General features: G+C 57.8%; 2 protein-coding genes across 3 annotated transcripts; both read left to right on the top strand.

Moving 5' to 3' along the window:
- Nucleotides 1-745: 745 nt before the first annotated feature.
- On the top strand, nt 746-11,916 carry LOC120389135 (digestive cysteine proteinase 2-like). The gene is made up of 11 exons (XM_039511421.1): nt 746-870; nt 2,086-2,142; nt 3,615-3,707; nt 4,479-4,651; nt 5,342-5,582; nt 6,489-6,690; nt 7,483-7,676; nt 8,340-8,431; nt 9,032-9,193; nt 10,096-10,285; nt 11,185-11,916. Exons 1-11 carry the CDS (start codon nt 819-821, stop codon nt 11,370-11,372), a joined length of 1,644 nt encoding a protein of 547 aa, XP_039367355.1. The 5' UTR covers nt 746-818; the 3' UTR covers nt 11,373-11,916.
- Nucleotides 11,917-15,893: 3,977 nt separating this feature from the next.
- Nucleotides 15,894-27,447, top strand: LOC120389136 (veficolin-1-like). 2 transcript variants are annotated; one of them, XM_039511422.1, is made up of 8 exons: nt 15,894-16,063; nt 18,366-18,515; nt 19,520-19,573; nt 19,994-20,029; nt 21,303-21,436; nt 22,538-22,667; nt 23,572-23,706; nt 25,563-27,447. In XM_039511422.1, exons 1-8 carry the CDS (start codon nt 15,961-15,963, stop codon nt 25,808-25,810), a joined length of 990 nt encoding a protein of 329 aa, XP_039367356.1. In that variant the 5' UTR covers nt 15,894-15,960; the 3' UTR covers nt 25,811-27,447. The 2 variants fall into 2 exon arrangements, with proteins under 2 accessions (XP_039367356.1, XP_039367357.1); XM_039511423.1 differs by having other exon boundaries at nt 15,895-16,063; nt 21,309-21,436.
- The last annotated feature ends 414 nt before the right edge of the window (nt 27,448-27,861 follow it).

The raw sequence follows: 27,861 nt of genomic DNA, 5'->3' as shown, positions 1-27,861 counted from the left end.
ATCTCTGTACCTACAAGCTCTGTTTTGGACTGTGTTCCTGGCATCTAATAAACCTTCTTTTTCACTGGCTGGTTGAGAGTCACAACTGCAGATTTGGGGTGCAGGGCCCACTGGCTTCCCCAGGACCCTGCCTGGGCAGACTCGCTGTGGGAAGCGCACGGAGGGGCAGAGGATGCTGAATGCTCCAAGGTCAGACCCAGGAAGGTGGAAGCTGCGTAAGCTTCTTGCCCTGGAGACAGTCTGCTCCCAGAGAGGAGGCTCCCCCAGAGTCCTGCCTGGCTTCGTAGGGCATAGTTCCAGAGCATCGCCCCATGACTCCATGACGGATGCCCATCCCTGTAGTACTGAAACACCGGGCAAGTGAGATCTGCACGGTGAGATCCAGAATGTGCGGCGCCACTTGCAGAGACTCAAGCACGGCCAACTTCTAGAGCCAGTTCGTCCCCGCGAATGGGCGTTTCCAAGGTCTTCGAGTTGTCAATCCCCACACACACCACTCCCCAGCCCAGGGACGGCTTCTTTCGGCCTTGATCTGTCCTACAGTGATTGTCTATCCATGGGCACATGCTGAGCCGCTGCTTCAAACCCTGGACCTGCTGCAGCCAATAGGCTGGGTGCAAAGAAAGGACCAGGCCCTGCCCCTTCTCGATTCTTGAATTCAGGAGCATTTCTTTAACCCACCCACGGGGCAGGGCCGACTTTTCCCATTGGTTGACAGAGTCCCGGTGATTTACATCCAGCCTCTTTTTTAGGGGGCTTCTGGGAGGTTTGGCTTGCAAAACGGGAGTGAGGGATCCCTGGCTGCATGTGCTGCACCCATGGCGATCTTCGGGTGGATGCTGATTCTCCTGCGGTGGAGCTGTTGCTCAGGTGAGTTTATTTCCCTGCTAATCCCGCCCCACCCTGTACATTGGAGGCTACTGAAAAGGCACCGTGAGTGTGGTACTGGGCTATCTAGCCTAACCCCGGGGTGCTTGGTCCAAGAAAGCGGGGAGGTGGTGAATATTGCATTGTTCACGGTGCTTGCAGTCCTTTCCGTGACTCCAGAGGCCAGGCCCCGGCTGAGGGAGGCAGCGTGGGGGCTGCGTCCGACTGTCAGGCTGGCAGCTAGCGGCTGAGAGTCCCGTGGGGGCGGTCTGCCTCCAGCAGCCTCTGTACAGAATCCCCCTTTATAGCCAGGCCCACCAAGTTCTGCCATGGCCTGCACTGGGGCCAGTGGCACTCGGGGTGTGGTGGGAGTTTTCCCCGGCAGAAACGGGGGAGCAGGAGGGAGCAGGGGGTAGGAACTGAAAATCCAGGGAGTCTCTGGGGCCTCCCTCGTTCTGGCCTGGGCAGGGATATTCCCGTCCACGGTAGGTACAATTGCTTGCTGGGACAGTGAGTGCTGACATGAAACAGCCTCTATCCACCAAGGGTAGCCAAGGACTGAGCTCCCACCCCAGACACTCGCTGGACTCTCTGGGACTGGCGGGTGCCTGTGATCACCGGGACCGGTCCCACTGGGCCCTCGGCCTTGGTCTGGGGGAGTGGGACCAGCAGGCATGGCATGATGTGTAGAGTTGTTAATTCTGGGGTGTAGCCCCTGCACTGCTTTGGGGGGAGGGAGTCTGGGAGGAGGGAGCGCCCCTACAGAACTCTAGCACCCTGGCCAGGCCACGCTCATCTTCTCTTCCCTTGTCTGCGTGCATAGGTGCTGGAACTAGGGGGTGCTGCTGCACCCCCTGGCTTGAAGTAGTAACAACACCCCAAATCCCTGGCTTCTGCCTTCAGCACCCCCACTATAAACCTTGTTCCAGCCTGCGTGTGAGCCCCAGGCATCTGGGAATCGTTTCAGGAGGTCACATCCCCCAGTTTGGGATTGTCAGGGAGTCAAGAGCTTGTTAATGGGTCACCCCAGGTGATGAGCCACTCAGCTGTCTAACTCCCTGCCAGCTGGACTGCTCCTTGCACCGGGCTGGGATAGACACGGTGCATGGCCCCCGTAAAGCTGTGCAGGCTTCGCGTCCTTTCAGCTTCCCTGGGCTGGTCTTGGTGGGGAATGACGTGGCTGCCAGGAAGGGGAATAAGATGACTCTTCTCTTCCAGGAGCCGAGGGCAACCTGCAGCCAGTCCCCAAGTTCGGAGATGTCTATCACGTTACAGGTAATGCTCCGGGAGCATGTAATGGGGGCTGGGGGCTGTCCCAGGGAGGTGGTGTCTTAAGGATGGGAGTTCTGAGGCTTAATTAGCATTTGCAAAGTGCTTGGAGATCCTGGCTGGGAGGTGCTGTAGAATCACCCAGGGACAGATCTGCACAGGTATTTAATGCAGATAGGGGCTGCCTTAGGTTGGGTACCTAACTCCCCCTGGAAAGCAATGGGAGCTGGTTAGGTGCTTATCTGCAGCTGTGGGCACCTAAATACCTTTGAAAATGTGGCCCAAAGTACTTTGGCAGGGCAGAAGTGGGGCTCGGCTCCCAGTCAAGCTTAGCCTGGCGTCTGGGTGCAAGGGTTGGGTGGGGAGGGGGTTAGCTCTTCTCTTGAGAGGGCACACATATCTGGCTTGAGAACTCAGTCCCCTCCAGGTCCGGGATGTGTTCCAGCCACCAAAGCTGCAGAGCTGGGTCTCGGATTCAAATCAGACCGCCCCCTCCCCCAGCCACACAATGCAAAGGAGTGCAGCTTCAAGGCCCTGTTAGAATACTGTTGTCCAGGTTTGTTCCAGCTGTATATTTTGAAAGACGGTTGCACCTCCTCTATTTACAGGGGTCCGGCGAAGGTCTGTGTTTGAATGCCACACTCCCGTGTACGATTCCAAAGAGCAGGGAGGAAAGTAATTCTGTAGAAGCCGAGATATCACCCTGCACACTCAGAGCTGCAGGCTCACGTGCCACAAAGGCAGGAGAGGGCTGGTGTGTTCCCTCCCCACTGTTCTCATCAGCTTGGTTTCCAGGACTGCTAACATTATGCACTGCAGCACAGTTCTTTGGGGGCCGAGGGAGGAGCCTTCCACTCCCATTTCTCAGTGCACTAGGAAGGAGGTGCATATAATCTTGTTCAACGACATCTTGAAACAACCTTAGATCCCCCCTGTCCCCACCTCTAGCCCCTTTTGGACCCTGGCAAAATGAGCTTTTTCGCCTCGGGAGTGGTTTGGACAGGACCCCTATTGAGACGAACTTACAACCTCCTCCTAGCTGGGCAAGGGCCCTGGGCCCCCTCCCGACAAGCTCTCACGAGAAGGGATGTCTCTGGCGACTGAAATTTACCTCTGTGCTGCCCCATCCCCCCCAACCTCTGTCGTGAATTCGCAGCCCTTCGCAGCTGTGCAAATGCTGAACCACGAAACCAGGTTAGAGAACATTGGGCCAACCCCTTACTTGGCTTTTACACCTTCAAGGAGAGTTTGCCTGGGTACAGGGTGAGCCGGGGCTCAGGATTAGGCTCCTGTGTTTAAAATCAGCAGGTGGGTTGCTCTGAGCTGCCCCTGCATTGGCCCTGCAGCTGGGGAGCGCTGTCTGACTGCCTGGGCGAGGCTGGCACACCATTGCTAAAGCAATTAACTAGAGATATGACCTGGTCCCTCGGTCTCTATGGGACAGGCTAACCTGGCTCCTGTCACCTTGTGTCCTGCAGGGGTTATCAGCCTGCCCTATGCTGAAATCAAGGAGCCCTTCGAAGCCTGGTACAACCTGAGCGGAGGCCAGAGCCGCATCCAGTACTACCACGGTAGGTCACCTGGATGCCGTTGGGGCAGCGGTCCAGGGAGGCAGCGTCCTTTCCCCCTTGCGCACAGTGAATGGATTCCCCATGTCTGGCTGCACGGCCGGGCTCTCTCCTCCGAGTGCAGCTAGCGCTGCGGACGGGTCTCTGTCTCAGCCCGCCTGGAGAGGCAGCACCTGGGCCAGGGACCCACCGGCTAAGACGTGAGCAGTTTAAGTTCTGTGGTGCCTATAAACTGAGCTTCTAGTGCTTGCTGCGGGGTGCAGCGGGCGAGAAACTTAGGATCTGGCCCCAGCATGGTACCAGAGCTGAGGTCCTGACGCAGGCAGCCCCCCAGTGAAGTCCGGGGGTGTCAGAGAGGGAAATCCAAGCCAGGACGCTCGGGATTAGGCCCACAGCTCTAGTTTATTCCGTGATTCTTTGCTCAAAGGTGGTTCATGGCTTCCGGTCACAGCTGCTGCAACTAAACTGGCCCCCCTCCCCTGTCCAGCAAGCCGGCTTCTCCTCTCCACGCCTGCCAGCAGCACACCAGGGCAGCGCCACTGGCGAACGAGTGCTGAGCAGGAGGGGAGCCCCCGTGAGCACCCCATTTACTCCTACTTAGCAGCTCGGGGGAGCCCCACTGCAGCGAGTGCTGGGGCATAGGAGGCTACCCCTAGCCCCCGGCACGGCCCGCGTCTCCCAAACGCCCGTCGCTCAGCACAGAGTGACGCTTGCCTCTGTGACGCTCCCCCTTGCCCTCGGTGGTAACTGCTTGCCCTGGGTGCGTCCCTGCAGGCCAAGTGATCACGTACCAGCTTGGCGCTCTGCAGCCATTCGGCGCCAGTTTCAAGGTGACCCCAGAAACCACAGAAACCCAGGCGAATGTTCGGAAGTGCTTCCGGGTCAACGGCACGGCCGGGGATCTCATCAGCCCGCAGAGCGTCTTCCCCCGCCTGGACGGCTTCGAGGTGAGCCCGTGTCTCATGGGACCTGCCAAAGAAGGGCCCCGGATGCCAGGCATCCTGCTCGGCGAATGGGCTCTTCCCCCCCCTCCCCACCAGGAGACCCTTTAGCTACCTCGCCCTGCTCCATAGCACAGGGCCATTGGCACACGCGCCATGGGGCTCGGCGGGCAGACTAGTGCATGATGGGTAATAGCGCCAGCACACCCTTTCCCCTGCCAGCGATGTGACAAGCACAGGGCCAAATCCAGCCCTGCCCTAAGCACGGTGCATCGCCACTCAAGCCGGTGGAGCTTGCGCCAGGGCTGGCTGTGGGTCAAACTGTCCCTCCCACAGGTGCACAAGTGGAAAGGGGTCCGGGGAAGCCTGCCCCCATCCCCCTGTACACCCTGAGCACGGGCCGGGGTAATCAGCTGAAGGGGGATGGGGACTTCCCCCTTTGTGTGCCCCCGGGGAGAATGTCCCCCCCAAGAGGGGAGGACTGGCCCGCGTCTAGACTTCCAGCCCCGAGGCGCGAGCTTGGCCTGACTGCGGCACAGGGAGCCTCCGTCCTGCGGCTCAGAGCGCGCGCAGCTGCTGGCCAGGACGCCGCGGGCAGCTCCTGGCGTGTGCACTGCGGAGGATCTCTCTTGCTCCGGCAGTTAGCTGGCCCGCCTCATCCAGAAACACTGCCCCTAACGCCCGCTGCCTCCCCAGCCCGTGCGGGAGGAGTCCTACAAAGGGCAGCTCTGCACCGTGCTGCAGAGCGTGTCCTACTGGGGCCGGAAGAAGAACGTCTACACCCTGTGGGTGGCCAGCTCCGCCGACGGCCCCGTGCCCGTCCACTACGAGATGCGGGGCTTCAACAGCCTGCTGGGCTCCCACTACGACAAGTACGAGATCGACTACAGCAACTTCACCCGCAGCTACCCGGCCGAGGTCTTCAGCCTCCCACACGGTAAGCGCACTGCTGCCCTGGGCTTCCGCCACCGCACCCATCACTGCGGCATGGGACCGTAGATCCAGGTGAGACACCGCCCATCCCCTCCATACCATGCATGCGCTTCTGGCTACAACAATACCCGGCCACGCCGCAGGCAAACACCAGGCAAAGGGGTTGGTGGACACTGATGTAACCCTCCCCTCCCCCAACTCGAAGGGAATTACTCCAGATTAACAGCCATGTACCAGCACAATCTGGCCTACTCTCTACCTAGAGGCCAACCACAACTTTATACTGCAGCAAGAAGTGAACTTGTGAAGATGCAGCTTGATTTATGATTGACAGAGAGAGAGAGTCCAGCGGAGGGCAATGAAAATGATTAGGAGGCTGGGGCACATGACTTACGAGGAGAGGCTGAGGGAACTGGGATTGTTTAGCCTGCAGAAGAGATGAGTGAGGGGGGATTTGATAGCTGCTTTCAACTACCTGAAAGGGGGTTCCAAAGAGGATGGATCTAGACTGTTCTCAGTGGTACCAGATGACAGAACAAGGAGTCTCAAGTTGCAGTGGGGGAGGTTTAGGTTGGATATTAGGAAAAACTTTTTCACTAGGAGGGTGGTGAAGCGCTGGAATGGGTTCCCTAGGGAGGTGATGGAATCTCCATCCTTAAAGGTTTTTAAGGTCAGGCTTGACAAAGCCCTGGCTGAGATGATTTAGTTGGTGTTGGTCCTGCTTTGAGCAGGGGGTTGGACTAGATACCTCCTGAGGTCCCTTCCAACCCTGATATTCTATGATTCTATGATCAGATACAGTCAATCCTGCTCTTGATAACCTTTGCCCTGCCAGTCTGCTCCAGGGATAATCTGTGCCTGCCACAAACTTGTCCATGACAGTTGCTTCTGCCTCTGCTGTCCTTTCTAGGTCTAAAATGCGAGCACTGGCCTGGCGCAGGGCCGGAGCACCAGATCCTGGCCAACCCAATGCAGGAATTTGTCGGGAGAATTAGAGAAACAGACAGAGTCCATCACCGGCTCTTCCACCACTACAAGGAGAAGTTCGGGAAAACATACAGCACCGAGAAGGAGATGGAACACAGGAAACGCACCTTCATCCACAACATGAGGTACGGGGCTATCTGGGAATGGAAAGGAGGAACAAGAGGGTTTGTTTAAACATCTCAAAGAATGTTTCTCAATGAAGCAAAAAACTGGTTGCTTGATAGAAATGTCTTCTAATAACCATGGAAGAGACTCCTGCCCGGCCTGTGTGGGGCTGCGCTGGGGTACTCTCTTGACGTGCCCTCATGTCGTATGCCTGGAACGAACCCAGGACACAGTGTGACTGTGATTTTTGGTTGCTGTTCTTTGGGTGTACAGCTCGAGAGTTCGGGACTCTCGGCCCATGCTGAAAATCCGGCCCCAAGCGTCTCCAGCTGGGCACCCAAAAAAATCCAGGGGTTGGGGTTGGAAAGTTTGGCTGCAAACCGCTGGCCTCTCCCACCCCACGTGGGGCAGCCCCAAGCTGAGGGAACTCCCCAGGCCGCTAGAAGTGACGCAGGCTGAGTCTCTTGCATGACATTCCCCCCCCCCCCCCAGAGCATCTTAGAGGGTCTGCATCACGGCCCATGGAACCTGACCCAGATACTGTCCCAGGCCCTTCCCTCTTGTTACAGGGCTGAGCTTCTCCGGGCTCCAGACTAGGGGTCTCCAATCAGCTACCCTCAGCAGGTGGGAGGAGGAGGTGGCTTCTTCTGGGATTGCTTCTCCCATGCGCCCTGGCATGGCTAGGAGCCTCCCATGCTGCTGATGATTGGTTGGTTTTTGGGGGTTACTGGCTGCAGGGAGGGTGGCCACAAGCCAGTGCTGCTGCCTGCTGCCCGGCTCCCCCCCTCTTCACATCATCCATCCCCTCCCAGGTACGTCCACTCCAAGAATCGGGCCAACCTGCCCTACAAACTGGTGCTGAACCACCTGGCCGACCGCACCCCGGAGGAGATGGCCGTGCTGCGGGGGCGGCTAAAGAGTGGGGCCCCCAACAACGGGCAGCCATTCCCGTCCGAGGGGTACAAGAGCCTCGTCCTTCCGGAGAGCCTGGACTGGAGGCTGTACGGTGAGCGAGACAGGCCAGACTCTGCCTCTCATTGTAACCTGCCAATGGTGCAGCAGGGAGGCCAAGCGCTGCCCAGGGGCTCGTCTGGAGCCGCTGCATAGGACAGGCTAAGAAGGGAAACAGGTCCCAGAGAAAACTAGCTCTGATGCACTGCGAGTTCCCTGCCTCCTCCTGACTAGAGCTAGTGTAACCCAAACTAAGGGCACGGGCCTACGTCCCTCTCTAGCGACTGGGCCGTAGGGTTCCCTGCCTCCTCCTGACCAGAGCTAGCGAAACCCAGACTAAGTGCACGGGCCTACGTCCCTCTCTAGCGACTGGGCCGTAGGGTTCCCTGCCTCCTCCTGACCAGAGCTAGCGAAACCCAGAGTAGGGGCATGGGCCTCTGTCCCTCTCTAGCGACTGGGCCGTAGAAGGGGTTTGAGTCTCACGCGGCCTCCACCTAACAGAGCAGGTCTTTTCGCTCAGGCAGCAGCGGTGGCTGTTTTAAGCTCTGAGGGTCCCAGGTTCAAGCCCCACAAAGGGCCAAAGTGGGCTCCGTTACTCTCTGCGAAAAGGAACTTTTCTGTAAAATGGCCACTTTCCCATGGAAGAATGTGGGAGACGTTAAAAGCCCCAAATTACCTCACCGCAAACCCTCCTGCCCTGTAACCCCTCCCTCCCCAGGCGCCGTGACCCCAGTGAAGGACCAGGCCGTGTGCGGCTCCTGCTGGAGCTTTGCTACCACCGGGGCGATGGAGGGGGCCCTGTTCCTCAAGGTGAGAGCCCAGCTGCCTTGCGGGTCTAGGGAGGGAGCAGTGCAGCATCTCCGAGGCAGGCTGGGGCATCGGAGCCCACACCCACTTCTCAGGCTCCTGCCACTAGTCTGGAGCCTCTGGGCTGCTGGGGTGGAGAATCCACCCCCCCGGCCAAGCTGCACGGGCCTGGCAGTTAACGTCGGAGCCCTGAAGGGGAACATGGCCTTGCTCCGTGCCATGGGTGACCTCTGGCGCCTGATCAAGAGCAGCTACGAGATGTGGAGCATGGTGTGTCTGGTCCTGCTAGACACAACATGCCTGGGAAGCGGAGGCCACCCCTTACTGGGGAGAGGAAGCAATTTTGGGGGGGGGGAAATCATCCTTGAATGGGACAGTGGGCAGACGGGCACACTCCAGTGACACCCCCCAGTGCGCAGGCCCTGGGTGGAGGCAGTGCCCACAGGGAACCTTTGGTGCTTTTGGCTGGAGGAGGGAGACAACCAACCCCTCCGTGAGCTGGGGGTGGGGGAGCCCCAACCCCCCTCTCCTCTGGGCTTTGTGCATTACTGGGACTCTGGATCTCTCGTCCGGGACCCTGACTTTCTCCTGGCTGCCCCCCAGACCGGAGTGCTGACCCCGCTGTCCCAGCAAGTCCTGATCGACTGCTCCTGGGGCTTCGGGAACCACGCCTGCGACGGCGGCGAGGAGTGGCAGGCGTACGAGTGGATCAAGAAGCACGGCGGCATCGCCAGCACCGAGTCCTACGGGCCGTACATGGGCCAGGTGAGCGCGGGGCCGGCGTCGGAGGAAAGCCCGGAGCCGTTCGGGGGGAGATTCTGGGAAGGCCTTCGGGGCGCTGGGCACCCTTATGCCTGCTGTCTCCATGGGGGTTGAGGGTGCTTCGTACCCTATCTGGGGCATGCACGGGCCACTTCAGACACTGCCAGAGGCAAGACGGCCTTGTGGTTAAATCAGGCTCCCTCTGTGACCCCAGGCAGCTTGCCCCAGGCCAGACTGAGCAGGGCTGGATTTCCCATAGGCGCAGTAGGCCCGTGCCTAGGGGCAACTGGGGGCAACACACAGGGGAGCTGTAGGCAGTGGGGCACTGAAGATGCTGTGCCTAGGGGTGCGTAAGGTGTAAATCCGGCCCTGGTGCTAAGCAGCTGCAGAGCCCCCTGCCATCCAGTGCAGATGGGGGTGCTGAGCACCTCCGGAAAGCAGAACCGCCACCCTCCTTCCCTGCCTCAGCTCTGCGGCCGTAAAATGGACTCAGCCCTGCCCTGTGTCCCAGGCTGGCTGAGATGTCACAGCGCCGGGGGCTGCGTCGGTACCCAGACAGGAGAGCGGCGAGGCAAGCGCTCCCCCCTGCAGCCCCTCGTGCAGGAGTGGGACTTCTCCCGCGTGAGCCGCTCCATTGAACTCGAGGAGATGATGGCTGTACGACTCATCCAAACCCCTGACGCAGGATGGGGGAGATTTGGGTTTAGTGTTTCTCCAGCAGGACCAGTGGAACTTCCTCCTTAGCCAGGGGGAGCGTTAACAGACTGGGTGGGCCAGCGCCTGCCTTGTCTGCTCTGCCATGGTAGCCAGATGGTGCCATGCAGGCATCTGGCTGAAGGGCAGGGCTCTGGATTTGGTTGCAGTAGCCTTGTCACCCAGTTCTCGCACCGGTCTTTCCCCTCCAGAATGGGTACTGCCACTACAACCAGTCTGAGCTCATAGCCAAGGTCGCTGGCTACATCAACGTAGACCCCGGGAACGTCACCGCCCTGAAAGCGGCGCTCTACAAGCACGGCCCGGTGGCTGTGAACATCGACGCCTCCCCCAAGTCCTTTGCCTTCTATGCCAACGGCGTCTACTACGAACCTGCCTGCGGTGAGTCTGGGGGAGCGCCGGGGGCTCTGCTGGGGGAGGGCTTTGCTGGTCTCGAATTGGACAAAGCCAGGTTCCCTGCGGGCAGAAACAGCTGCATTGATTCCTGCCACACCTTGATCAGACCTGTGGTGCAGCTCATCTAGGATCCTGTTAATTCATCATAACATCACACAGCCTTGTGATTGTGATTGTGTTATTTCCCTTGGCCTCCATGTGTTCCTGTGAGCTCCAGATCTAACAGAGGTAACTCTGCTGAACTTGAGACTGGAGCCGCCAGGGCCAGGTCCTCGAGGGTGCAACATAACATCACTAAAACTAACTTTCAATAAAAATAAAGGCTACAGTCCCACCCCCACCTCCCCCCGCTGCTTCAGAGGGAGGAGCAAGAAACTCCTCATGGAACAACCTACCCATGGGGCGGGGCTTTTACCAGAGCGTGACTGCCTAATGCCCTAGAGCAGGAGGATTCATAACTCTTCTCTTTTATCCTGCCTCACCTAACTGCGGCTGTTCCTTCTCTATGTCCAATCTGCGAACTCTTGCTAAACTCCTGGCCTCCGGGATATCCTGTGGCAATGAGTTCCGCAGGCTAATTAGGCATTGCATTAAAAAGCATGTTTTTAAATGTTTCCTTTCTTAATTCATTGGGCAGCCCCTTGTTCCTGGGTGGCACTGACCTTCCCTGCCACTCATTATCTTGCACCCCTTTTTATAGCCCCCCCCATTCATTCCCCTCTACACTAACTCCTAAAAGGCAGTTACACGATGAATATAGGAAGACATGTAGGGTGGTTCCTCTGCACAGGGCATGGCCTGCTGGCCTCCTGCGGGCGGGACCCCACAGCCCAGTCTCTCACCTCCCAACAGAGGGAGGCTAAATCTCCTCTCCTTTCTCCTAGGAAACAAGAGCACAGAGCTGGACCACGCGGTGCTGGCCGTGGGCTACGGGGTCCTGCAAGGGGAGAGCTACTGGCTCATCAAAAACTCCTGGTCCACCTACTGGGGTAACGCCGGCTACATCCTCATGTCCATGCGGGACAACAACTGCGGGGTGATGACGGCAGCAACGTACCCGGTCCTGGCCTGAGCGCGGACGCTGCGTGCAGGGCCTGTTCCCCCAGCCTTGCCCGAGAGACCAGCTAGCCCTGGGGAGAGAGACCCACTCAGCTGCCTCTGGCTGAACTCCCACTGGACTCCAGCTACCTGAACCCGTTGGAGGCCTGACAGCAACCCTCTGGCTGGGGCAGGTCGCTCCCGGAGTGTTGCTTTAATACCCACATAGCTTCAGCTGGTTCCCTCAAGGCCCTGTGAGAGGCTGGGTGGTCTCCAAGCTGAGGGGCCCCCTGCACCTCGCACCACCTCGGAACAGACGCTCCGCAAGGCAGGGGCCGTGCTGATGTGTCTCTATGCATCACGGACACCTGCCGCCGTCACCGTGCTTATAGCGTGTCAAGCGGTGAGTGGGGGGAGGGCGAGCCACAGATGCTGGGGGCAGAGGGAGAGCTAAGCATGGCCGCTGCTGAGCGATGGGGATAGATGCCAGCATGGCTGGCGTCTCTGCTACACTGCGCAGCAGAAGGCTGCTGGATGCACGGAGAGCGCCAGGACAATAAACTCTAGGGGAGAAGTTTGCCGTGTCTGTGTGTTTGGGGGCGGGTGGGGGAGCTGGGGGAAGCAGGGTTTGGCCGGGCCTTGCCCTCGCTGCTGCCCGACGCTGCCCCAGGGAGCGCAGCAGGGCACCCCTCCTGCTGGGGGCAGTCGCAAGGCAGGGCACGTAGCACCTCTCAAACCCAGCGTTCCTACAACCCTGCGGGGGCCTCTCCATGGGAGGGGTGAGGGGAAAGGCCTGGCAGCGCAGGGCTCCTCGACCCAATGCTGCCCTCGCCCTTGGCTCATCCAGCCCGGCTCCTGCTACCAGCCAGACTCACTCAGTGGGGAGGGTCGCTCTAGGTCAGTGGAGAGTCCGAACAGCTGCATGCCCCGGGCTGGCGTGAGTCAGGATTGCTCCAGGGCCAGCAGCGGAGCTGTGCCAGTTTATCTCCACTGAGGTTCTGTCCCTGTGCCACAGGGGTCACTCACCTCCTTGTGGCCACACCGGGGGATTAGCTCCACTCCAGTCTGCCACCCCCTTCTTCGCAGCATGCCCCCCACCCCCAGAAATCAGGGTGCCCCTCTTAGTGGCCCGGCCAGAGGGCTGAACCACAGTCGTCCTCCCCTTCCAGGGTACCAAAGTCCCCCTGGATCAGCTGTCCTCACGCCACTCCAGACAGCCTGGTGGGGGACCCTGGGCCAGCCCATTGCGCCGGGTCCGGACCTTATGCCTGCTTGCTCCCAGACCCTGTTGCCGCCTATCAGGTTAATTGTGCTAACAACCTGTTCTGCCTTGGGTGGGGTGGGCCTGCCATCACCCCCTGGGTATAGGCACTGCCTCACTCAGGGGTGTCCTTCCCTCCAGGGAACCCCTTGGACACTGTCTGGAGGGACACCTGCATCCAGGGGTGAAATGGCCAGTGGGGGCCTGATCAGACACGGCCTGTGATTTCGGGTTCAAGGAAACTTCCCAGAGTTAAGAGGACTTCCTGGGCTGGGGCTGAAGGAGAGGGCTGGGGGGGGGGGGGGACAGGTGTCTGCAACATTAGCCAGGCAAAGAGCAACACTCCCAGGTACACAGTGGCAGAGCAGGTACAGCCTGGGTTCACCTGGAGGAAAGCCCACCAGTTATCCACTCAAGGAGCAACCGAATAAACATCACAAGAACATTCCGGTTCTACCAAAACTACTCCACTGGTGTGATGAACATCACCCAAACCTCAGCCCACCAGTGGCTGGCTTATACCTCAGCGGGGGCTGACCAGAACTTTGCATACAGCTCCCCTAAACCAATTCCCCTTCCAGTCTCCACCGGCCTGACCTGGCTCAGGACACACAGATTTCCGACGAAGTGGGGATTCCCCCACGAAAGCTCAGGCTCCAATACGTCTGTTAGTCTCTAAGGTGCCACAGGACTCTCTGCTGCTTTTACAGATTTCTGTTTGCGCCCAGCACCTGAACTTTGCCTCGGCCCTACTTTGCCTGGCAGCATTGCTGACCTGTTTCCAGTAACAAAGGAACAGCGAGAGCACAGGCTGTCACGTTCTGCGACGGGAGCGAGAAAACCAGTGAGCTGCACCGAGGAGTCCGCCCCAGAGTCCCCCCCAGTCCCCAAAATGCCCTGACGGATGTCAAGGCTGGTGCATGCACAGGTGAGCAAAACAAAAGGCAGACAGGCTGTGGGCCAGTTGCCGCTGCTCTTGGAAAAACAGAGAAATTCAGTGTTTGTTCAGTGGGAACAAAGAGTCAGGGATCCGCCCCAGCCCGGCTGTACAGGGGTGTTGCAATCATATCAATGGAGTAAAATGAGAACAAAACAGCAGGAGGCACCTAGAAGGAGGAAGTGGGGAGTGCACAGGGTTTTCCCAGCGCATCCGTGGGCAGGTCACAGCTTAGCACCAGTGACAGCTGTTGTACAGTGGTAATGGGGCAGAAGCTTGGGCATCTACTCCCACCTCTGCCACTGACGCATGCCAGGACTCTGCATAAACCACATCAGCACCCCAGGCCTCAGTTTACCCATCTGTAAATTGGAGCTTACAGCAGATGAGATTTCTCAGGCTTGGTTAACGTTCCCAGTGGGGCTCTCTGGCTGGAGCAATAGATACTGTGCTGGCTTGGAGGAGAAGTAGCTGCAGTGGGAGCCAGCTGCCTACTCTGGTTTTGTTTCAGACCCTCTGGCAGGGCGTGAAGGGGCAGCAGGGGGATTTTGATCCACGTTGGAGGCAGTGATGCTTTTCCCAGGCCAGAAGCCGCTCTGAGATGCTCTTTCATTTTCTTCGGAGAGGCTGCTCGTGAGCAGGCTCCCTCGAGTCACTGTCGCTTTCCCTGGAACGAAAGCGAACGGGCACAATTGACCGTTCGCCTCTGAGGCAGAGGAGCCCTGGGGAGAAGGGCAGCGCTACCCATGGCTCCTAGACAAGCTTCTCCTGCCGGCACTGACACCTCGAGGAAGGGGACGGCACCGGAACCTTGGAAGGAGGCTGCTGACGTGGGCCTGATTCTGATCCCCCTTGCATGGGCTTTGCACCGGTGTCACTCCAGGGACTTTAATGGAGCGGGCTCATGATTTACGCTGCTGGGACCAAGAGCAAGATGAAAGCCTGCTCCCCTCCGGCCCCAGACGGGGCTGCCTCGGTTGTGCCAGAGGGCAGCTAAAGACCCCTCCGCACTGTGAGCTAAGGCAACCCCCCCGCCCCCCCTGATTCCCCACCAACTGGCTGGTGCCATTTCCTCCCCGGCAGCTCCTCCTCCCGCCTCCCTCTGTTCTGGAAGCTCAGTCCTGGTGCAGCATCAATAACCCCCCGAGCCCCACAGCGCAGCAGAACTCCGCAGGGCAGGGAATGATCCCCGAAGCTGAAGGGCTCCTTACGCTCCCGCCGCCATCACTGGAGAGGTGTGAACCCGAAGCCACGTCCTGTCAGGCTGGGAGCTCGGCTGAGTGTTTGTACAGCTCCTAGCACATTCCAGGCTGTGTCAGTGCTTAACCAGACTTTGAGGAAACCCAGGTGCTGCAAGCGGGGTGGGGTTAGTGGTGTTGTGGTTGCTGCTCTTCCCTTTGCCTTGGTGCTGAGCCAGTCACCTGGGGTCCTGGATCTACGTGGTCATTCCATGTCCCATGGCACTTTCTGCAGGGGTAGGGGTGTTAAGCCTGGTGTTCTGACCCATTTCCAGTTTGCTCCCCTAAAATATTCCTTGGCATGTCAGTTGGACATGAGATTTCCTTTACTTCCTGTCCTAAACTGCACTGTAGATTGTTCTGCACTGTTAAACAGCCACCATGTTCCACCCCAGAGGTGGCTGCATGGGCTGCGTGAAGGGACGCCTGTCTATGTGGTTTGCCAAGGCCAAGGCCGTAGTGAAAGGCTCTTTACAAGTTCCAGATGTTAGACAGATGCTGTCCTTGGGAATGAAAGGCACCATAGAAATGTAATACTAACACCCCCCGGTGAACTGTCCTTTTCACAGCAGCCTTGAGAGGGAGGGAGGCAGGAAAGCAGGTGTTACCCATTTCGCAGATGAGGAAAGAGGGATGCCCAAGGCCTCTGAGTGAGTCAGTGGCAGAGCCAAGATTAGTATTCAGGTGCTCTGGGGCACCCAGTCCTGACCTCATTCCTGCGAGCCAGGCTGCCTTTCAAACAGGAACGAACTTACCAACCACCAGAATGCAGCCACCTCTGGGGTGGAGTGCAGCAGCCGCTCAACAGCATGATCAGCGCCACATTAATAGCTCAGGACAGGAAGTTCAGAAGAACCCTCCAGCTGCCTGAAACAGCAGAGGGGATTTAGCTGGGCCGAAAGCGCAAACAGAGGCTCACTGATAGTGAGATATCACATACCACCCGTGGGCGTGCGTTTGGCTCCAGGAAGTAAGCCTTATCCGTAGCTATCAGGAACCACTGAGCCCAACTCTTGCGCCACAGGCTCATTGAGAAAGGCTGGCCCCTGGGCAGAACAGGCGTTACGCAACCCAGGGGGTTGGCTGTCCTACGGTCTCCTAGCCAGGAAAGGCAGCTGCGTATATAAGGGGCAGAGCAGTCCTGGATCACAGAGGCATCCCGAGGGGTAACGGCGTGGGGGACAAGATGAAGTCTTGCATGGGCCTTCTCCTCGCCCTGGCATTCCTGATGGCTGCCCCGGGCCCCAGGGCAGGCTTTGCCCAGGAGACAGAGTCCGGCTGCTGTGCACGTGAGTAGCTGGGGTGCTGAATCCAGGGCAGAGCTGAGAGCCCGCGGCTCCCATTGACGTCAGTGGGGGCAGGGGGTACTCAGCACCCTTGGGGATCCCTTTGTGGGGTTTTGTTCTACAAACTGGTGGCCACACTCAGTCCAACGCTCATGGGCTCCGGCAGGGAGCAGGCTCTGAGGAGGAGCCGCAGCGGGACATTGCCAGGGCAGCCGCATCTCTGAGGAGCTCCCCGCCGGACAGGCAGGATGCTCCCCTGCCCTGAAAGGGGAGGCAAAGCCCCTTGGAGTCCATAGAAAGGACCAGACCCGAGAGGGGTTTGGCTCAGAATAATGGTAAGGAGGTGGGGAGCCCCATGGGTGGGGGAAGGTGGGGAGAGACACCCACAGCCCCAGTGGTGGTGGTGGGGGGGGAGGGAGCTGACTGAAGCAATCCCAGCCTTAGCTGGAGCAGAGGTTCATGCATGGCTGGGTTTAGCAGGGCTCACCTCCATGTCAGGCTCTCAGGTAACACCGTGGGCTGGGTTCCCTATTGCTGGTGCCGAGAAGCTAGGAAACCCGGAGATAGGGTGACCAGACAGCAAATGTGAAAAATCGGGCTGGGGGTAATAGGAGCCTATATAAGAAAAAGACCCCAAAATTGGGCCTGTCCCTATAAAATCAGGACATCTGGTCACCCTACCTGGAGGGATGGGCTCTGTCTGGGGAGCGCAGAGACGCTGCCCAGGAAGTAATTCCTTGGAGCGATGTGTGGGGGACGTTTTGCACTTGATAGCAAGGAACTGAGGAGTGAACCCAGAGGTTAAGTGTCCTGTCTAGAAAGTACAGGGTGACCAGACAGCAAGTGTGAAAAATCGGGCTGGGGGGGGTAATAGGAGCCTATATAAGAAAAAGACCCCAAAATCGGGCCTGTCCCTATAAAATCGGGACATCTGGTCAGCCTAAGAAAGTATCAGCTGTGGTCACTGTGGTCTAACAGGCAGAGGATGAAGCAGGGCATCAGGACCATTCCAGCTCTAGCCTCCGACTCTCTGTGTGGCCCTGGACAAGTCACTGAATCATTCCGTGCCTCAGTTTCCCCATCTGCCAAATGTGGCTAATGATTCTTCTCTCCCTGAAGTCAGACACCAGCCTCATCCTCCTCGGCCTCCTTCTCCTCAACACTTTCCCATCCCCACCACCCCACAGGTCCAAGGAGCACAGATACATTGATCATGTCACCAGGTGACAGCAACCCAGCCATGTTTGTCCTGCTTCTCACTCCCCCCCGCCACCACACACACACACTCCCTCCCTCCCTGTCTGCTTAGGACCTTGGCCTGTTCTATACGGTTAAATATTGCTTGGGAACCCACTGGGGCAGGGAACGTCTCAGTACTTGGTTGGAGAGGTGCCTAGAACGTCTTTGGGGGCTCAGAAAATAGCCAGAGGTGCTGTGATGAGCCCATCCCCACTTTCCAGCGAGCTCCAGCTCTCTCCCCTCCCCCAGTACAGGCTTTAATTATTACTTTAAAAACTTCCTAACATTTAACATGGGCAGATTGTCACCCAACCCCATCCCTGCTTCTCAATATCACTGTCCATATCAGATGAGCCGGGTGATATCTAGGGGTGAAAGCACAGGGTGGGAGTCAGAAGAACTAGGATTGATTCCTGGCTCCACCGCCGGTTTGCTGTGTCATCTGGTGCCAGGCACTTAGCCGCCGTGTGCCTCAGTTTCCCCAATCTGCACGCTGGGGGTTCAGGTTTAATTTATCCACATTTGCCAAGTGCTTTTTGACCCTCCGGTCGGGGGATGTTTAATTCTAGTCTTACTGGGTGGGGGAGGGGGGCGAATCTCACCCTTGGCCTCCTGACCAAGCTGCTTCCTTCCAGTCACCATGGCCAACTACGTCCCTGAGCCAACGAGGGCAGAGATCTGGGCAGACTCCCCAGCCCTGACAGTTCAGTTTGGCCCTTCGTGCTTCCTGCCAAATCCCAGTGTCACGTCCTCCTCGTGCATGGGAGGTCGCAGGGCTGCGGTACCAAATACAGACGGGCAGCGGGCTACAGCGCTTCCATTACGGAGAGAGACAAGAGAGGAGTTCCCTGTAAGATACTCGCCTACGCGCCCAGGTCTGCCGGGTACCAGCCCAGGTTACATCCAGTGGCTCAATGTGATCCTGCAGTTTCAGCATCCCCCCACCCCAAAGCCTTTCCCCTGGTCCCTTCCTGGCCCCATGCTGTGCTGTTATCGCTACCTTCAGGACACCACCACACTGCGCGCCTGCTCTCCTCACTCCAGCCTGCTTCTCTGCCTCTTTCAGAGCTGAAGGAATTTTCCCAGTGCGGAGCGGACAAGAAGATCTTTTTCCAGGGCCAGCCAGGGATCCCGGGAATGCCGGGGACAAACGGCATGCCGGGGACAAACGGCCTGCCTGGCGCTAAAGGAGATCCAGGCCCTCAAGGGCCCCCAGGTGAGAGGACGCTGTCTGAACTCGGCAATCACAGCCTCACTATAAAGCAGGCCAGACAGACAGCCGTGCCCAGGCAAGACAAAGGGACGGGCCGACTCCGTGTGAATGCTTGGCACTAACTCACCCGACAGGCAGGGCACGGGCTCAGAGAGGCTGGGGAGCAGGGTGCCAAGGAGGAGAATGGAGAGCAGATCACCACCTCATGGGAGGTCAGCAGGACACTGCTTTGAGGAAGCTCACAGCCCTAGCGCTCTGCACCGGAACAGAGAGCTCCTCAGGGACACACACCGGGGAGGCTGAGCGGCTGGACTGAGGAGCCCAGCAGGCCTGGCCACGGAAAGCAGCTTTTAGATTGGGGTTATATTTCGGCGTGGGCAGGAAAGTTTCAGACAGGTTTGCCGAGTCCAGGTTTGAGTTCTGCAGTGCGGTCTGCGCTCTCAGGCTTGTGTTACTATTAACATGGATCGTGTGTATTAGAATAGGTCAGAGCAGGAGGGGGCTGGGGGCTGTCCCTGCCCCCAAGAGCCTACACTGTGCCTGGACCAGAGAGGCAGTGGTAGGATAATGCGCAGCAGAAATGTCAGAGCTGGCGAGGAGCCTGTGCCCAGCAGATCTTGGCTGGTCGTCTCTGCCACTAAAGCGCTGACACAATATCCCTTCCGTGAGCGAGTGAACCATGAACACAGAGACTAGCTGGGGGCGAGAGATGTGGCACCTTGGCCTGCCCAATCCTTGGCTTCTGGTATTTTTTCTAGTACGGACATCTCCGTCCACCGGGAACTGGACTGAGCTGCTCATTCATTTCACCCGAGCCAATAAACGGTACCTGCCAGGGCTGGATTTGAACCCAAGACCTAGAAGGAAAAGGCTCCGTGTCCCCTTAGAAATCCCCATCCAGTCTGCTCCTCACCCCCAGCTCCCCAGCCACACCGCCTGGTTCCTATAGGTAGCACTAAAGGCACAATAAAAGGAACCGGGTCCATCCCTCTGCTCTCTTTCTCCAGGCGAGAAGGGCTCCCCTGGGGCAATGGGGAAGGCTGGACCCAAAGGAGACAAAGGTAACTTCGATGGGACTCTGTGGGGGGAGGACGGGATGCAGGATCGGGCCCCTCGGGAGGCCTGACCGCTCTATCCCCTGGCTGCACCCTGCTGACTCTCTTGACACATCTAGACTCTTGCCTGCAAACAGGTCTGAGTGCTGCATTCCCAGAGCTAATCACCTTCCCCGCCTCTGCTCTGGAGAAGAGACATTGTCACTACCCTACATGGGGAGAAGGACTTAACAGCTGGGGGTGAAAGCCTGGCCTCACCGAGGTCCCCACTGCTGTTAGCACCCCCTGCAAGGCCTTTTCACCCCTCCAAGGTGACATTTGAGAGCCACCCTTCTCCAGAGCATGCGGCAACCTCTGCCCTCCCCTCACTGGCCAGCTGCCGGATGCACCCATCTCACCAATGGCTCTTTCTCTCTCTTCCCTCAGGAGAAGCCAGCAGTTCTGCCAGCTCTCAGCAGCAAGGTACACGCCTTCCCTCAGCCTCAAACCCTACCCTCGCGCACCAACACGGCTGCGAACACACAGATGCCACAGGCCATCCACAGGGATCGAACCCGGGACCTCCCACACCAAAAGCACAGGCTGCTACCACCCCAGCTAAGAGAGTAACTCCATTAACTGCAATTTAATAGCATGAAGTGAGGCCACCAACCAAGTGAGAGTCCGGCCTCCCCCAAACAACGTCCCAAGGCCCCACCAAACACAGCTGCCCCAGCTAAGACCATTTTCCTTCCTTTTCTCTAGCATCAGAGACCCAGAGCACCATTAAACCCCAGTTAAGGCCCCTCAAATGCATCTACCATCAGCTCCAGCATGAAACAGCCAGGCAGCAGCTATCATTCCTCACCCCACCCTCACCACCTGCGGTTCTGATTTCACCCTCAGGTGTTTATTTAGTCCAGCTGGAGAGAACCGTCCCAGCTACTGTATATCCCAGCCCCTCACGGCCAGGGATTAGCTCTGAGTTACAGCCGGGCGACTGCCTTTTCTATGAAAAATGCAGCTTCGGGGACACCAAGTGTTCCCAGAATTGTTGTTGCTTTTGCCAAATTGTTTCAGTCAAAACCAAAAACCACTCCCCCCCGCACACACCCACCCCACGTCATTTTGACCCTTTCTAAAGGAACGCTCGGATTTTTCGGTTCACACGGCCGGTTTTGTTTCCAGATTTCCTTTCGTTTTATTCAGAACAGCCAAACGTTTCAAAATGGTCCAACTCTAAACACGGGACCAACACGGCCTCAACAACGCAGCATCAAACCCAAACAAACCTTCTGTTCAACCCAAACCGAACATTTCTTGGACTTTTCGATTTGCCAAAAAGTTTCTGACAGGTTTCCATTTTCAGCCAGTGAACAGAAAAATCAGTTGCCCAGCACTGAAAGTCCCTGACCGGGGTGTGTTTATCAGTCAGCCAGCAGATGGCTGTGAAAGCCAATGTCATTCATTCTTCCCGCTGCTCAGGGGTAGGCAGCAGGCACCACATAAGACCCCTCAGTGGAGGGGCAGCTGTTTGCTGTTCACTGAGATGATCTGAAGGATGGACATTGGACTCACTGGGAGATCCCCCCACAGCTCCAGCGGCAGGATTGGGTCCTGCCCAGCTCCCCGGGTCATCCAAGACAGAGTGGCTGGTGCTCTGAGACCCCCACCCCCATCCCAACCCCTGTGTCGGATCGGACATTGCTAACTGGCTTGGCCATAACGAACTCACCCAGCTGGCGTTTCTCCCGAGGGGCAGGTGCCAGGAACTGCAAGGAGCTGCTGGAGCAGGGCGAGGGGCTGAGCGGCTGGTACACCATCCGCCCCGAACCGGGGAGAACACTGACCGTCTTCTGTGACATGGAAACGGATGGCGGGGGCTGGCTGGTGAGTCCTTCTAGCCCTCAAGCAGGGCAGGAGGAAATACACCTCCCCACACATGCCTCCACCTACTTGGTGTTACCACCACCCCCCATTGCACAGAGTGGGTCTGTGGCCAGTCCACATACCAGGTTGAAGACTCTGCTGCAGGTCCCGGTTAGGGGAGTTCAGGTCAGATTTTCAGAAGAGCTCGTCTCTCATGTAGGCACCAGGTAGCCAGTCTTGCCAAATTGCTCAGTGCCTTGGCTGGTGGGGGGGCTGAGACTCCCCAGAGTCCCCACCAGAGCCCAGGCCATGTTCTTTATAACATCCTCCCGCTGTTTGCAGTGCAGAGGGGCTCTCCAGACAGAACAAACAAGGGGGGGGGCCTTGTCTCCCTCTTTCCCTTGCCAGGGAAGGGGAGCAGAGAGCAGAGAGATGGCCTGTCTCTCCAGCAGTCTTTCTGCAGCCAGCCCCTTTCGGGCTTGGCTTATCAGCTGTCTTTAGTTAAGGTCTCACTCCAGCTTGGGGCACCTCGTTTGACAGCTGGTTCATGCAACTGCAGGGGCAGCGGGGCCAGAGCCTGCCTCCCGCTTGGCTGATCTGTCTGCGTGGTCAGCACTCTCGGGGGCATAGCAGCCTTCACCCTGGTCACCACCCCTTCCAGGGCCCCGTTTTCCCTTTCTAAGCTCCCACCCGCCCCCTCCAGGCAGAGCAAACCTTACAGATGCGCCTCGTTAAGGGCTGAACAAGCCCAGGGGAGCTCATTAGTCTCCTTTCCCCCAGAGCAAGGGTGAGCTCCCTGCCCCCCTCCCAGCTACTCAGTGCTTTGAAATGCTGGTTGTTAATGATGCTATAAGAGCCACTGGGTGCTAGTCCTTTGCCTCAAGCCATGGAGCCCTGTGTCTGTAGTGAGGGAAGTCTAGAGGCCAGTCCCAGCTGGTGCCCCTTGGCGGTAGGCACCACGTAAGATCCTTCAGTGGGGAGATGGCTGTTCGCTGAGATCCTCTGAAGAGTGGACATTGGACTCACTGGGAGACCCCCCCGCAGCTTCAGCAGCAGGATTGGGTCCTGCCCAGCTCCCCAGGGCTCGCTGAGTTTGGGTGTCACCTGCCTCTTGCCTTCCAGGTGTTCCAGCGGCGCCAGGACGGGTCGGTGGATTTCTATCGGGGCTGGGAGGCCTACAAGAGAGGGTTTGGGAACCAAGCATCGGAGTTCTGGCTGGGCAACGACAACATCCACCTTCTCACCAGCACCGGTAAGGAGACTTCTCGCCACCCAGCTGAGAAGGGAGCAGCAGGGGGAGGCTGGACTGAGGCGTAAAATCACTGACTTTAGCAGAGCAACCCCAGATCTACACAAGCATAGCAGGGATCTGGCCCGGGGAGTTAACACTGACTTTTCCTGATCAGCTTTGAAACCAACGCAGCAACTTGCTCGCTGCTGCCCATGCAGCCAGTTCAGCTTGGCTGTAAGTGCAAACACAGCACGTACCCTTCTGAGCACCCCCTCCTCCTGGGACAGGCCGCTACCAAATCCCCCTCTGGAAAGGGGAGAAGTCCAGGCTGGAACGGCTTGTCTGCCCCCGAGTTTAAAGGGCCAGCTAGCCGCAAAGCATGCTGGGGAGGGTTCCCAGAAAGGGTTAACCCCAAACAGAGCTCGGTGGTAGCTAGTGAGCTCCAAAAGGAGCTGGCTCAGAGCTGGTGTGATCATGAAAATCCAGAGCCTTTTCAGACACGGGTGTATCCTGGGCTTGGTTCCTCACCATGGCATCATGGCCCCTAGCCCCTCCTGTACAGCACCCTAGTGCATGGGCCCAGGGGAGACTCCCACCTCCACCTCCTCCAGGGTTTCCCATCCTTGTGTCCCCAGGCTGCCCCTAACCTGCAGGGGGACTGCATCTTCCCATGGCGATCCTAGCTCCTGCCTTGGTCTGGGGCCATGGCCGCTCTCTCCAGCAATGCTGGGACTTTGATGCCTTGCTGTCCTTTTGGGGAGGGATAGCTCAGTGGTTTGAGCATTGGCCTGCTAAACCGAGGGTTGTGAGTTCAATCCTTGAGGGGGCCATTTGAGGATTTGGTCCTGCTTTGAGCAGGGGGTTGGACTAGATGATCTCTTGAGGTCCCTTCCAACCCTAATAATCTATGATTCTATGACGTTAGGGACCTACCAGCTGCGGATTGAGGCCAGGGACTTCAATGAGTCCAGCACATTTGCCAAGTACAGCAGCTTCAAGATGCTGAGCGAAAGGGAAAACTACACGCTCGCCTTGGGCTCCTACTTGGATGGCACCATGGGTGAGTTACTGAGCGATTTCCACTTGGGCCTGCCTGCCGCTGCAGGGTGAGCGGGGGCCAGCTGGCGGCACCCCCTTTGCTATTCCACGCCTCGGCCCCGCCTGAGCAGAGCCTGGCAGCTGTGCCACAGTGTCTCAGCTCGCGCTAGCGGCTTTAACCTCTAATGCAGGGTTGAGGCCCTCAGACCAGTGGCCTCTCTGGTGGCAGAGCCCAGATCTTCAGACAGGGAAGGCTGAGTTGCATGAGGCTAGCTAGTCACCAAGGGGAAGCCTTTCCCTGGCGTAAGACTGGAGTAAGGGCTGCTGAGGATCTGTCCCCGAGCCTGCAGTCGTCCCAAGACACAATGTCAGAGCATTAGGGACAAGGGTAACCGAGCAAGTCACAGAAAAAGCAATCGCAGCCGCCCCACCGGACCGTGGGAGAGGAGCAGTAACAGCTGTTGGGCAGAAGGGGCTGCTACAGGCCTGAGGTGCATCTGCAGGGCTGGCTGGGGGAGCCCAGCCCTGGAGGAAGAGGAGTAGGGTCCGTGCAGGTCAGGCTCCCATTAGCAAAGCTGGGTGGGGGAACCACTGTCGCTGGATCCTGTCAGTGCCCTCCCTTCCCCTCGCCTCCATGACCGTTGGCGAAACTTGACGAAGTCGAGGGCGCAGCGTCGGTTTCTCAGGGTCACGGCGGGTAACGCCCACACTGCGGCTGCGAATCCCGGCTCGGGAGGATGTACAGACGCCAACTCCGCTCAAGCTCACATGCTAAAAACCACCGTGTGGCCGCAGCTGCTGGAGCTGGCCTCCGGATGCCGCCCCACCGGGGTACATACTCGGCGTGTGGCCTGAGCCACTGGCTGGGCTGCCGTGGCCACACGGCTACTTCTAGTGTGCGACCTCGAGCAAAGCCAGCGTGCCTCTACCTGTGCCGGGAATCACAGCACCCAGCTGCCGTGCAGACATCCCCTAAGAGTTTGGAAGCTACTGACTGGATTTCTCAATCACAGGGATACCTGGCTGGGGGAGATGCCTCAAGTGGGGATAGGCTGCTGGGGGGTTATCACATAGGAAAGCCGCCACTGGTGATTCCCAAGGATAAAATACCAGCTGTGCGAGGTGGGGAGGCAGGGCTAGGATTCCTCAGCCCTCCATTGTGACTCTGTTAGCACCAGTGAAGAGCCCCAGCCTGCCCCCACCGGAGCCCCTGCGTGTCCACACACCAGGTCTAGCTGGGGCGGGGTCTGCAGGAGCATCCCCCCCTCCCCACTGCATGTCCACAGTGCCTCAGCCCAGACCTGGAGGGACCAGCCCTAGGGGTGGGAAGGCAGCCCAGTGTCCACGGGCCACTCAGGCCTTAGCTTCTCTGCTGAGAGTTTCCAACTAGAACTGGGGGAGGAAGGGGAATTTCTAGGCGACTATCTGGAAAACGTAGCAAAATTCATCTAGTAAATGTTATTGGGCCGGTGCTAGTTCCAGCCAGGGTGTGAGTGGGGCTGGGGGCTCCAGTGGGGTACGGGCACCGCCTGTATCCTGTGACCCACCAAACTCATTTCACACCAGGGGAGGACTACAGGACTAGGGCCTTATTCTCCGTTGTCCCTGCACCTCGGGTCAGTGTTTACACCAAACCACTGCCAGATCAGACCGGTGTGAGTCTTTGCTCAAGTGTGAATGACTGTGCAAGGTGGAAATCAAGGCCCCATACGTGATACTGCCTATTAATGAATAATAATATGCAAAGAGACGGGCGGGATTTGAACCGGTGACCTAGAGGCAAGGCTCTTTGTTATGACTCCAGCTGGGGAAAGCCTTTGCCCTCATGCGAAGGCCGCAGGCCAAGCCCTGTGTGAATTTCCCTTCTTCCCTTTGCAGGTGATTCTCTCTCGGGCCACAACCAGCTGGGGTTCTCCACGCGGGACAAAGACCACGACACCTTTGGGGGCAGCTGTGCCGTCCTCTACAAAGGCGGCTGGTGGTATGGGCAGTGCCACTCCTCCAACCTCAACGGGCTGTACCTCAAAGGTGAACACAGCTCCTACGCCAACGGGATCAACTGGTCCACCGGGAAGGGGCACCACTACTCTTACAAATATGTGGACATGAAAATACGGCCCCAGTAGGCAGCCTCTCTCTCGGGGCTCTACTGATGCTACAGGGATCCTTCCCCAGGGACCTACTGACTGAACAGCCCTTCTGCGCGGCTAGTAAATGGGGAACTTGCCATTAGCCGGGATCTCACGTGCTGCTGTGGTACTGCAGCCTGCAATTCAGTCTCTTCTCCAGGCGCTATCCCCCAGGGGCTAAAGCTGGAGAGCACACCCCCTACACAGCTGCTTCTTTCCCTTGGAGGGACCAATGAGCGCTCTACCTACTTAACCCCCTGCTTGTCCTGCTCTAAGAAAGATGAGCTGGGAGTCAGGACTTCTGGCCTCTTTTCCCACTGACCTGTTGCCCCCCTCTCTGCCTCAGTTTCCCCCCTGCTGTAAAATGCAGGTGAGAATACTGGCCCATCTCACAGCTCAATATAATACATAAAGGGCTCCGAGATCCTAGGGTGGGGGTTGCTACAGAAATGCAGTGTTACTTTCTTAAACACGGCCCATGCAGAAAAGTAATTCCCTCTGAGTCGAGCTGTACTCTGGCTGAAGGCCAAGCTGTCTCAGCGAAGGCCCTTTTGAGAACCCCAAGCTGGTATTTTACCATCTCCATTAGCCAGTTTTCAGCAGGGCTCGGCCTCCACCGTTGGGGTCAGATTTTCAGGAGACCTCCCTACAAAGTCTGGCCATACGAATTGCAGAGGGAGCAGCTGACATCTCAAGGGTCTGGCTCCCATGGAGGGTGCTTAGAGCTTGAGAACTGAACCAACTGCGCCCCATGGTGATTTGCGGATAAGTTGGTATTTCTCTTCTCTTATTCTTTGGAAAATAAAGCACCTACGACGCGTAGAACACGTTTTCACCCAAAGCTTTAGTCGGTCCTTCTGCACAAGATTTGGGGATTGAGACCCAGCCTGGTTTACATTAGGTAAGCCTGCACCTTGTCTCTACGCGGCACTGCTCAGGCCAGGAGGCAAAAAAAGAGCCATGAAAGCCTTTTCCAGCCTCGCTGGGTTCTAGGGTCCCGAACGCAGAACGGGCGAGGAATCTCCCTGGGGAATCTCTTGCTATAAACACCCCAATGCACATGCAGAATAAGAACGAAAGGATGAACGCCATCGAACTGGCTCTGTCTTAAACCCCAACCGCATCTCAGATCATTTTACGGGAGAAAATGTTTGACTGCAACCAGCAGGCGTCACATCATTCGTTGTAGTGTCTACGAGCCCCAGCCACGTGCCATGACCCTGCCGTGCCAGGCACTGTACAAAAGACAGTCCTTGTCCTCAGGGGTTTACAATCTACGTTTAAGACAAGAGACAACAGATGGGAGAGTAGGTAGAAGTAAACAACGAGGCAATATCGATCATTAAGATCGCGGGGACTTCGGAGGGGCCGCTGGGCAGCATTCACACACTGGAGGCTTGACAAGAGGTGCAAACAAGGGGCCAGATTCTCATCGGCTAGAACGGTGTAACACCAGAGTTACAGCGGCGTAGCTGACAGCAGTCTTGCCCCCAAGCCCTACGCGTGGGGGTTTATCATTTGAAAGGAGAGGGATCGAGGATGGGGGAGGTGCCACAAAAAGAGGCAGCTGATGGAGCAGTGATGTTTAGCATCTCTTACTAGCTCATCTAATTAACAAGCTACGCTACATTGTTCACAGTCTGCGGGGGGATTGAGCTTTGTACTCCTCCTGGGAATCACTATCCGTTTCCTATGGAAACCAAAAGCGTATGAAGGACCTTCGGAGCATTCGCCCGTGTAGCAGTTCCGCCCGGTCTCGCACAGGACCTTGGGCAATCACTCAATACCTTGCAGGGAGTCGTACGGTAAACACCAGCCTTCACCGGCTGCCAGAGCTCCTGCAGTGGTCAGAGCGTGCGCAAAAGCGGGTGGGGCACTGCAGAACAAAGGCGATACAGTCTCATTACAGACCGAGAAGACCCCGGAGAACTCCCAAGAAGCTGGGGTTGCTGGAGCTTGCCAGGCGAATGACTCGTTTATCTAAATTGCACGGTGGTTTCTAAAGAGTCATCAGCAGGGTTTATCTGGTGGGTGGTCCCTTCACCCCG

Source organism: Mauremys reevesii, linkage group 23, assembly GCF_016161935.1.
Source record: "Mauremys reevesii isolate NIE-2019 linkage group 23, ASM1616193v1, whole genome shotgun sequence".
Classification (NCBI taxonomy): domain Eukaryota; kingdom Metazoa; phylum Chordata; order Testudines; family Geoemydidae; genus Mauremys; species Mauremys reevesii.
The sequence above is the reverse complement of the archived record's forward strand: the minus strand, read 5'-3'. Positions and strand labels throughout refer to the sequence as shown.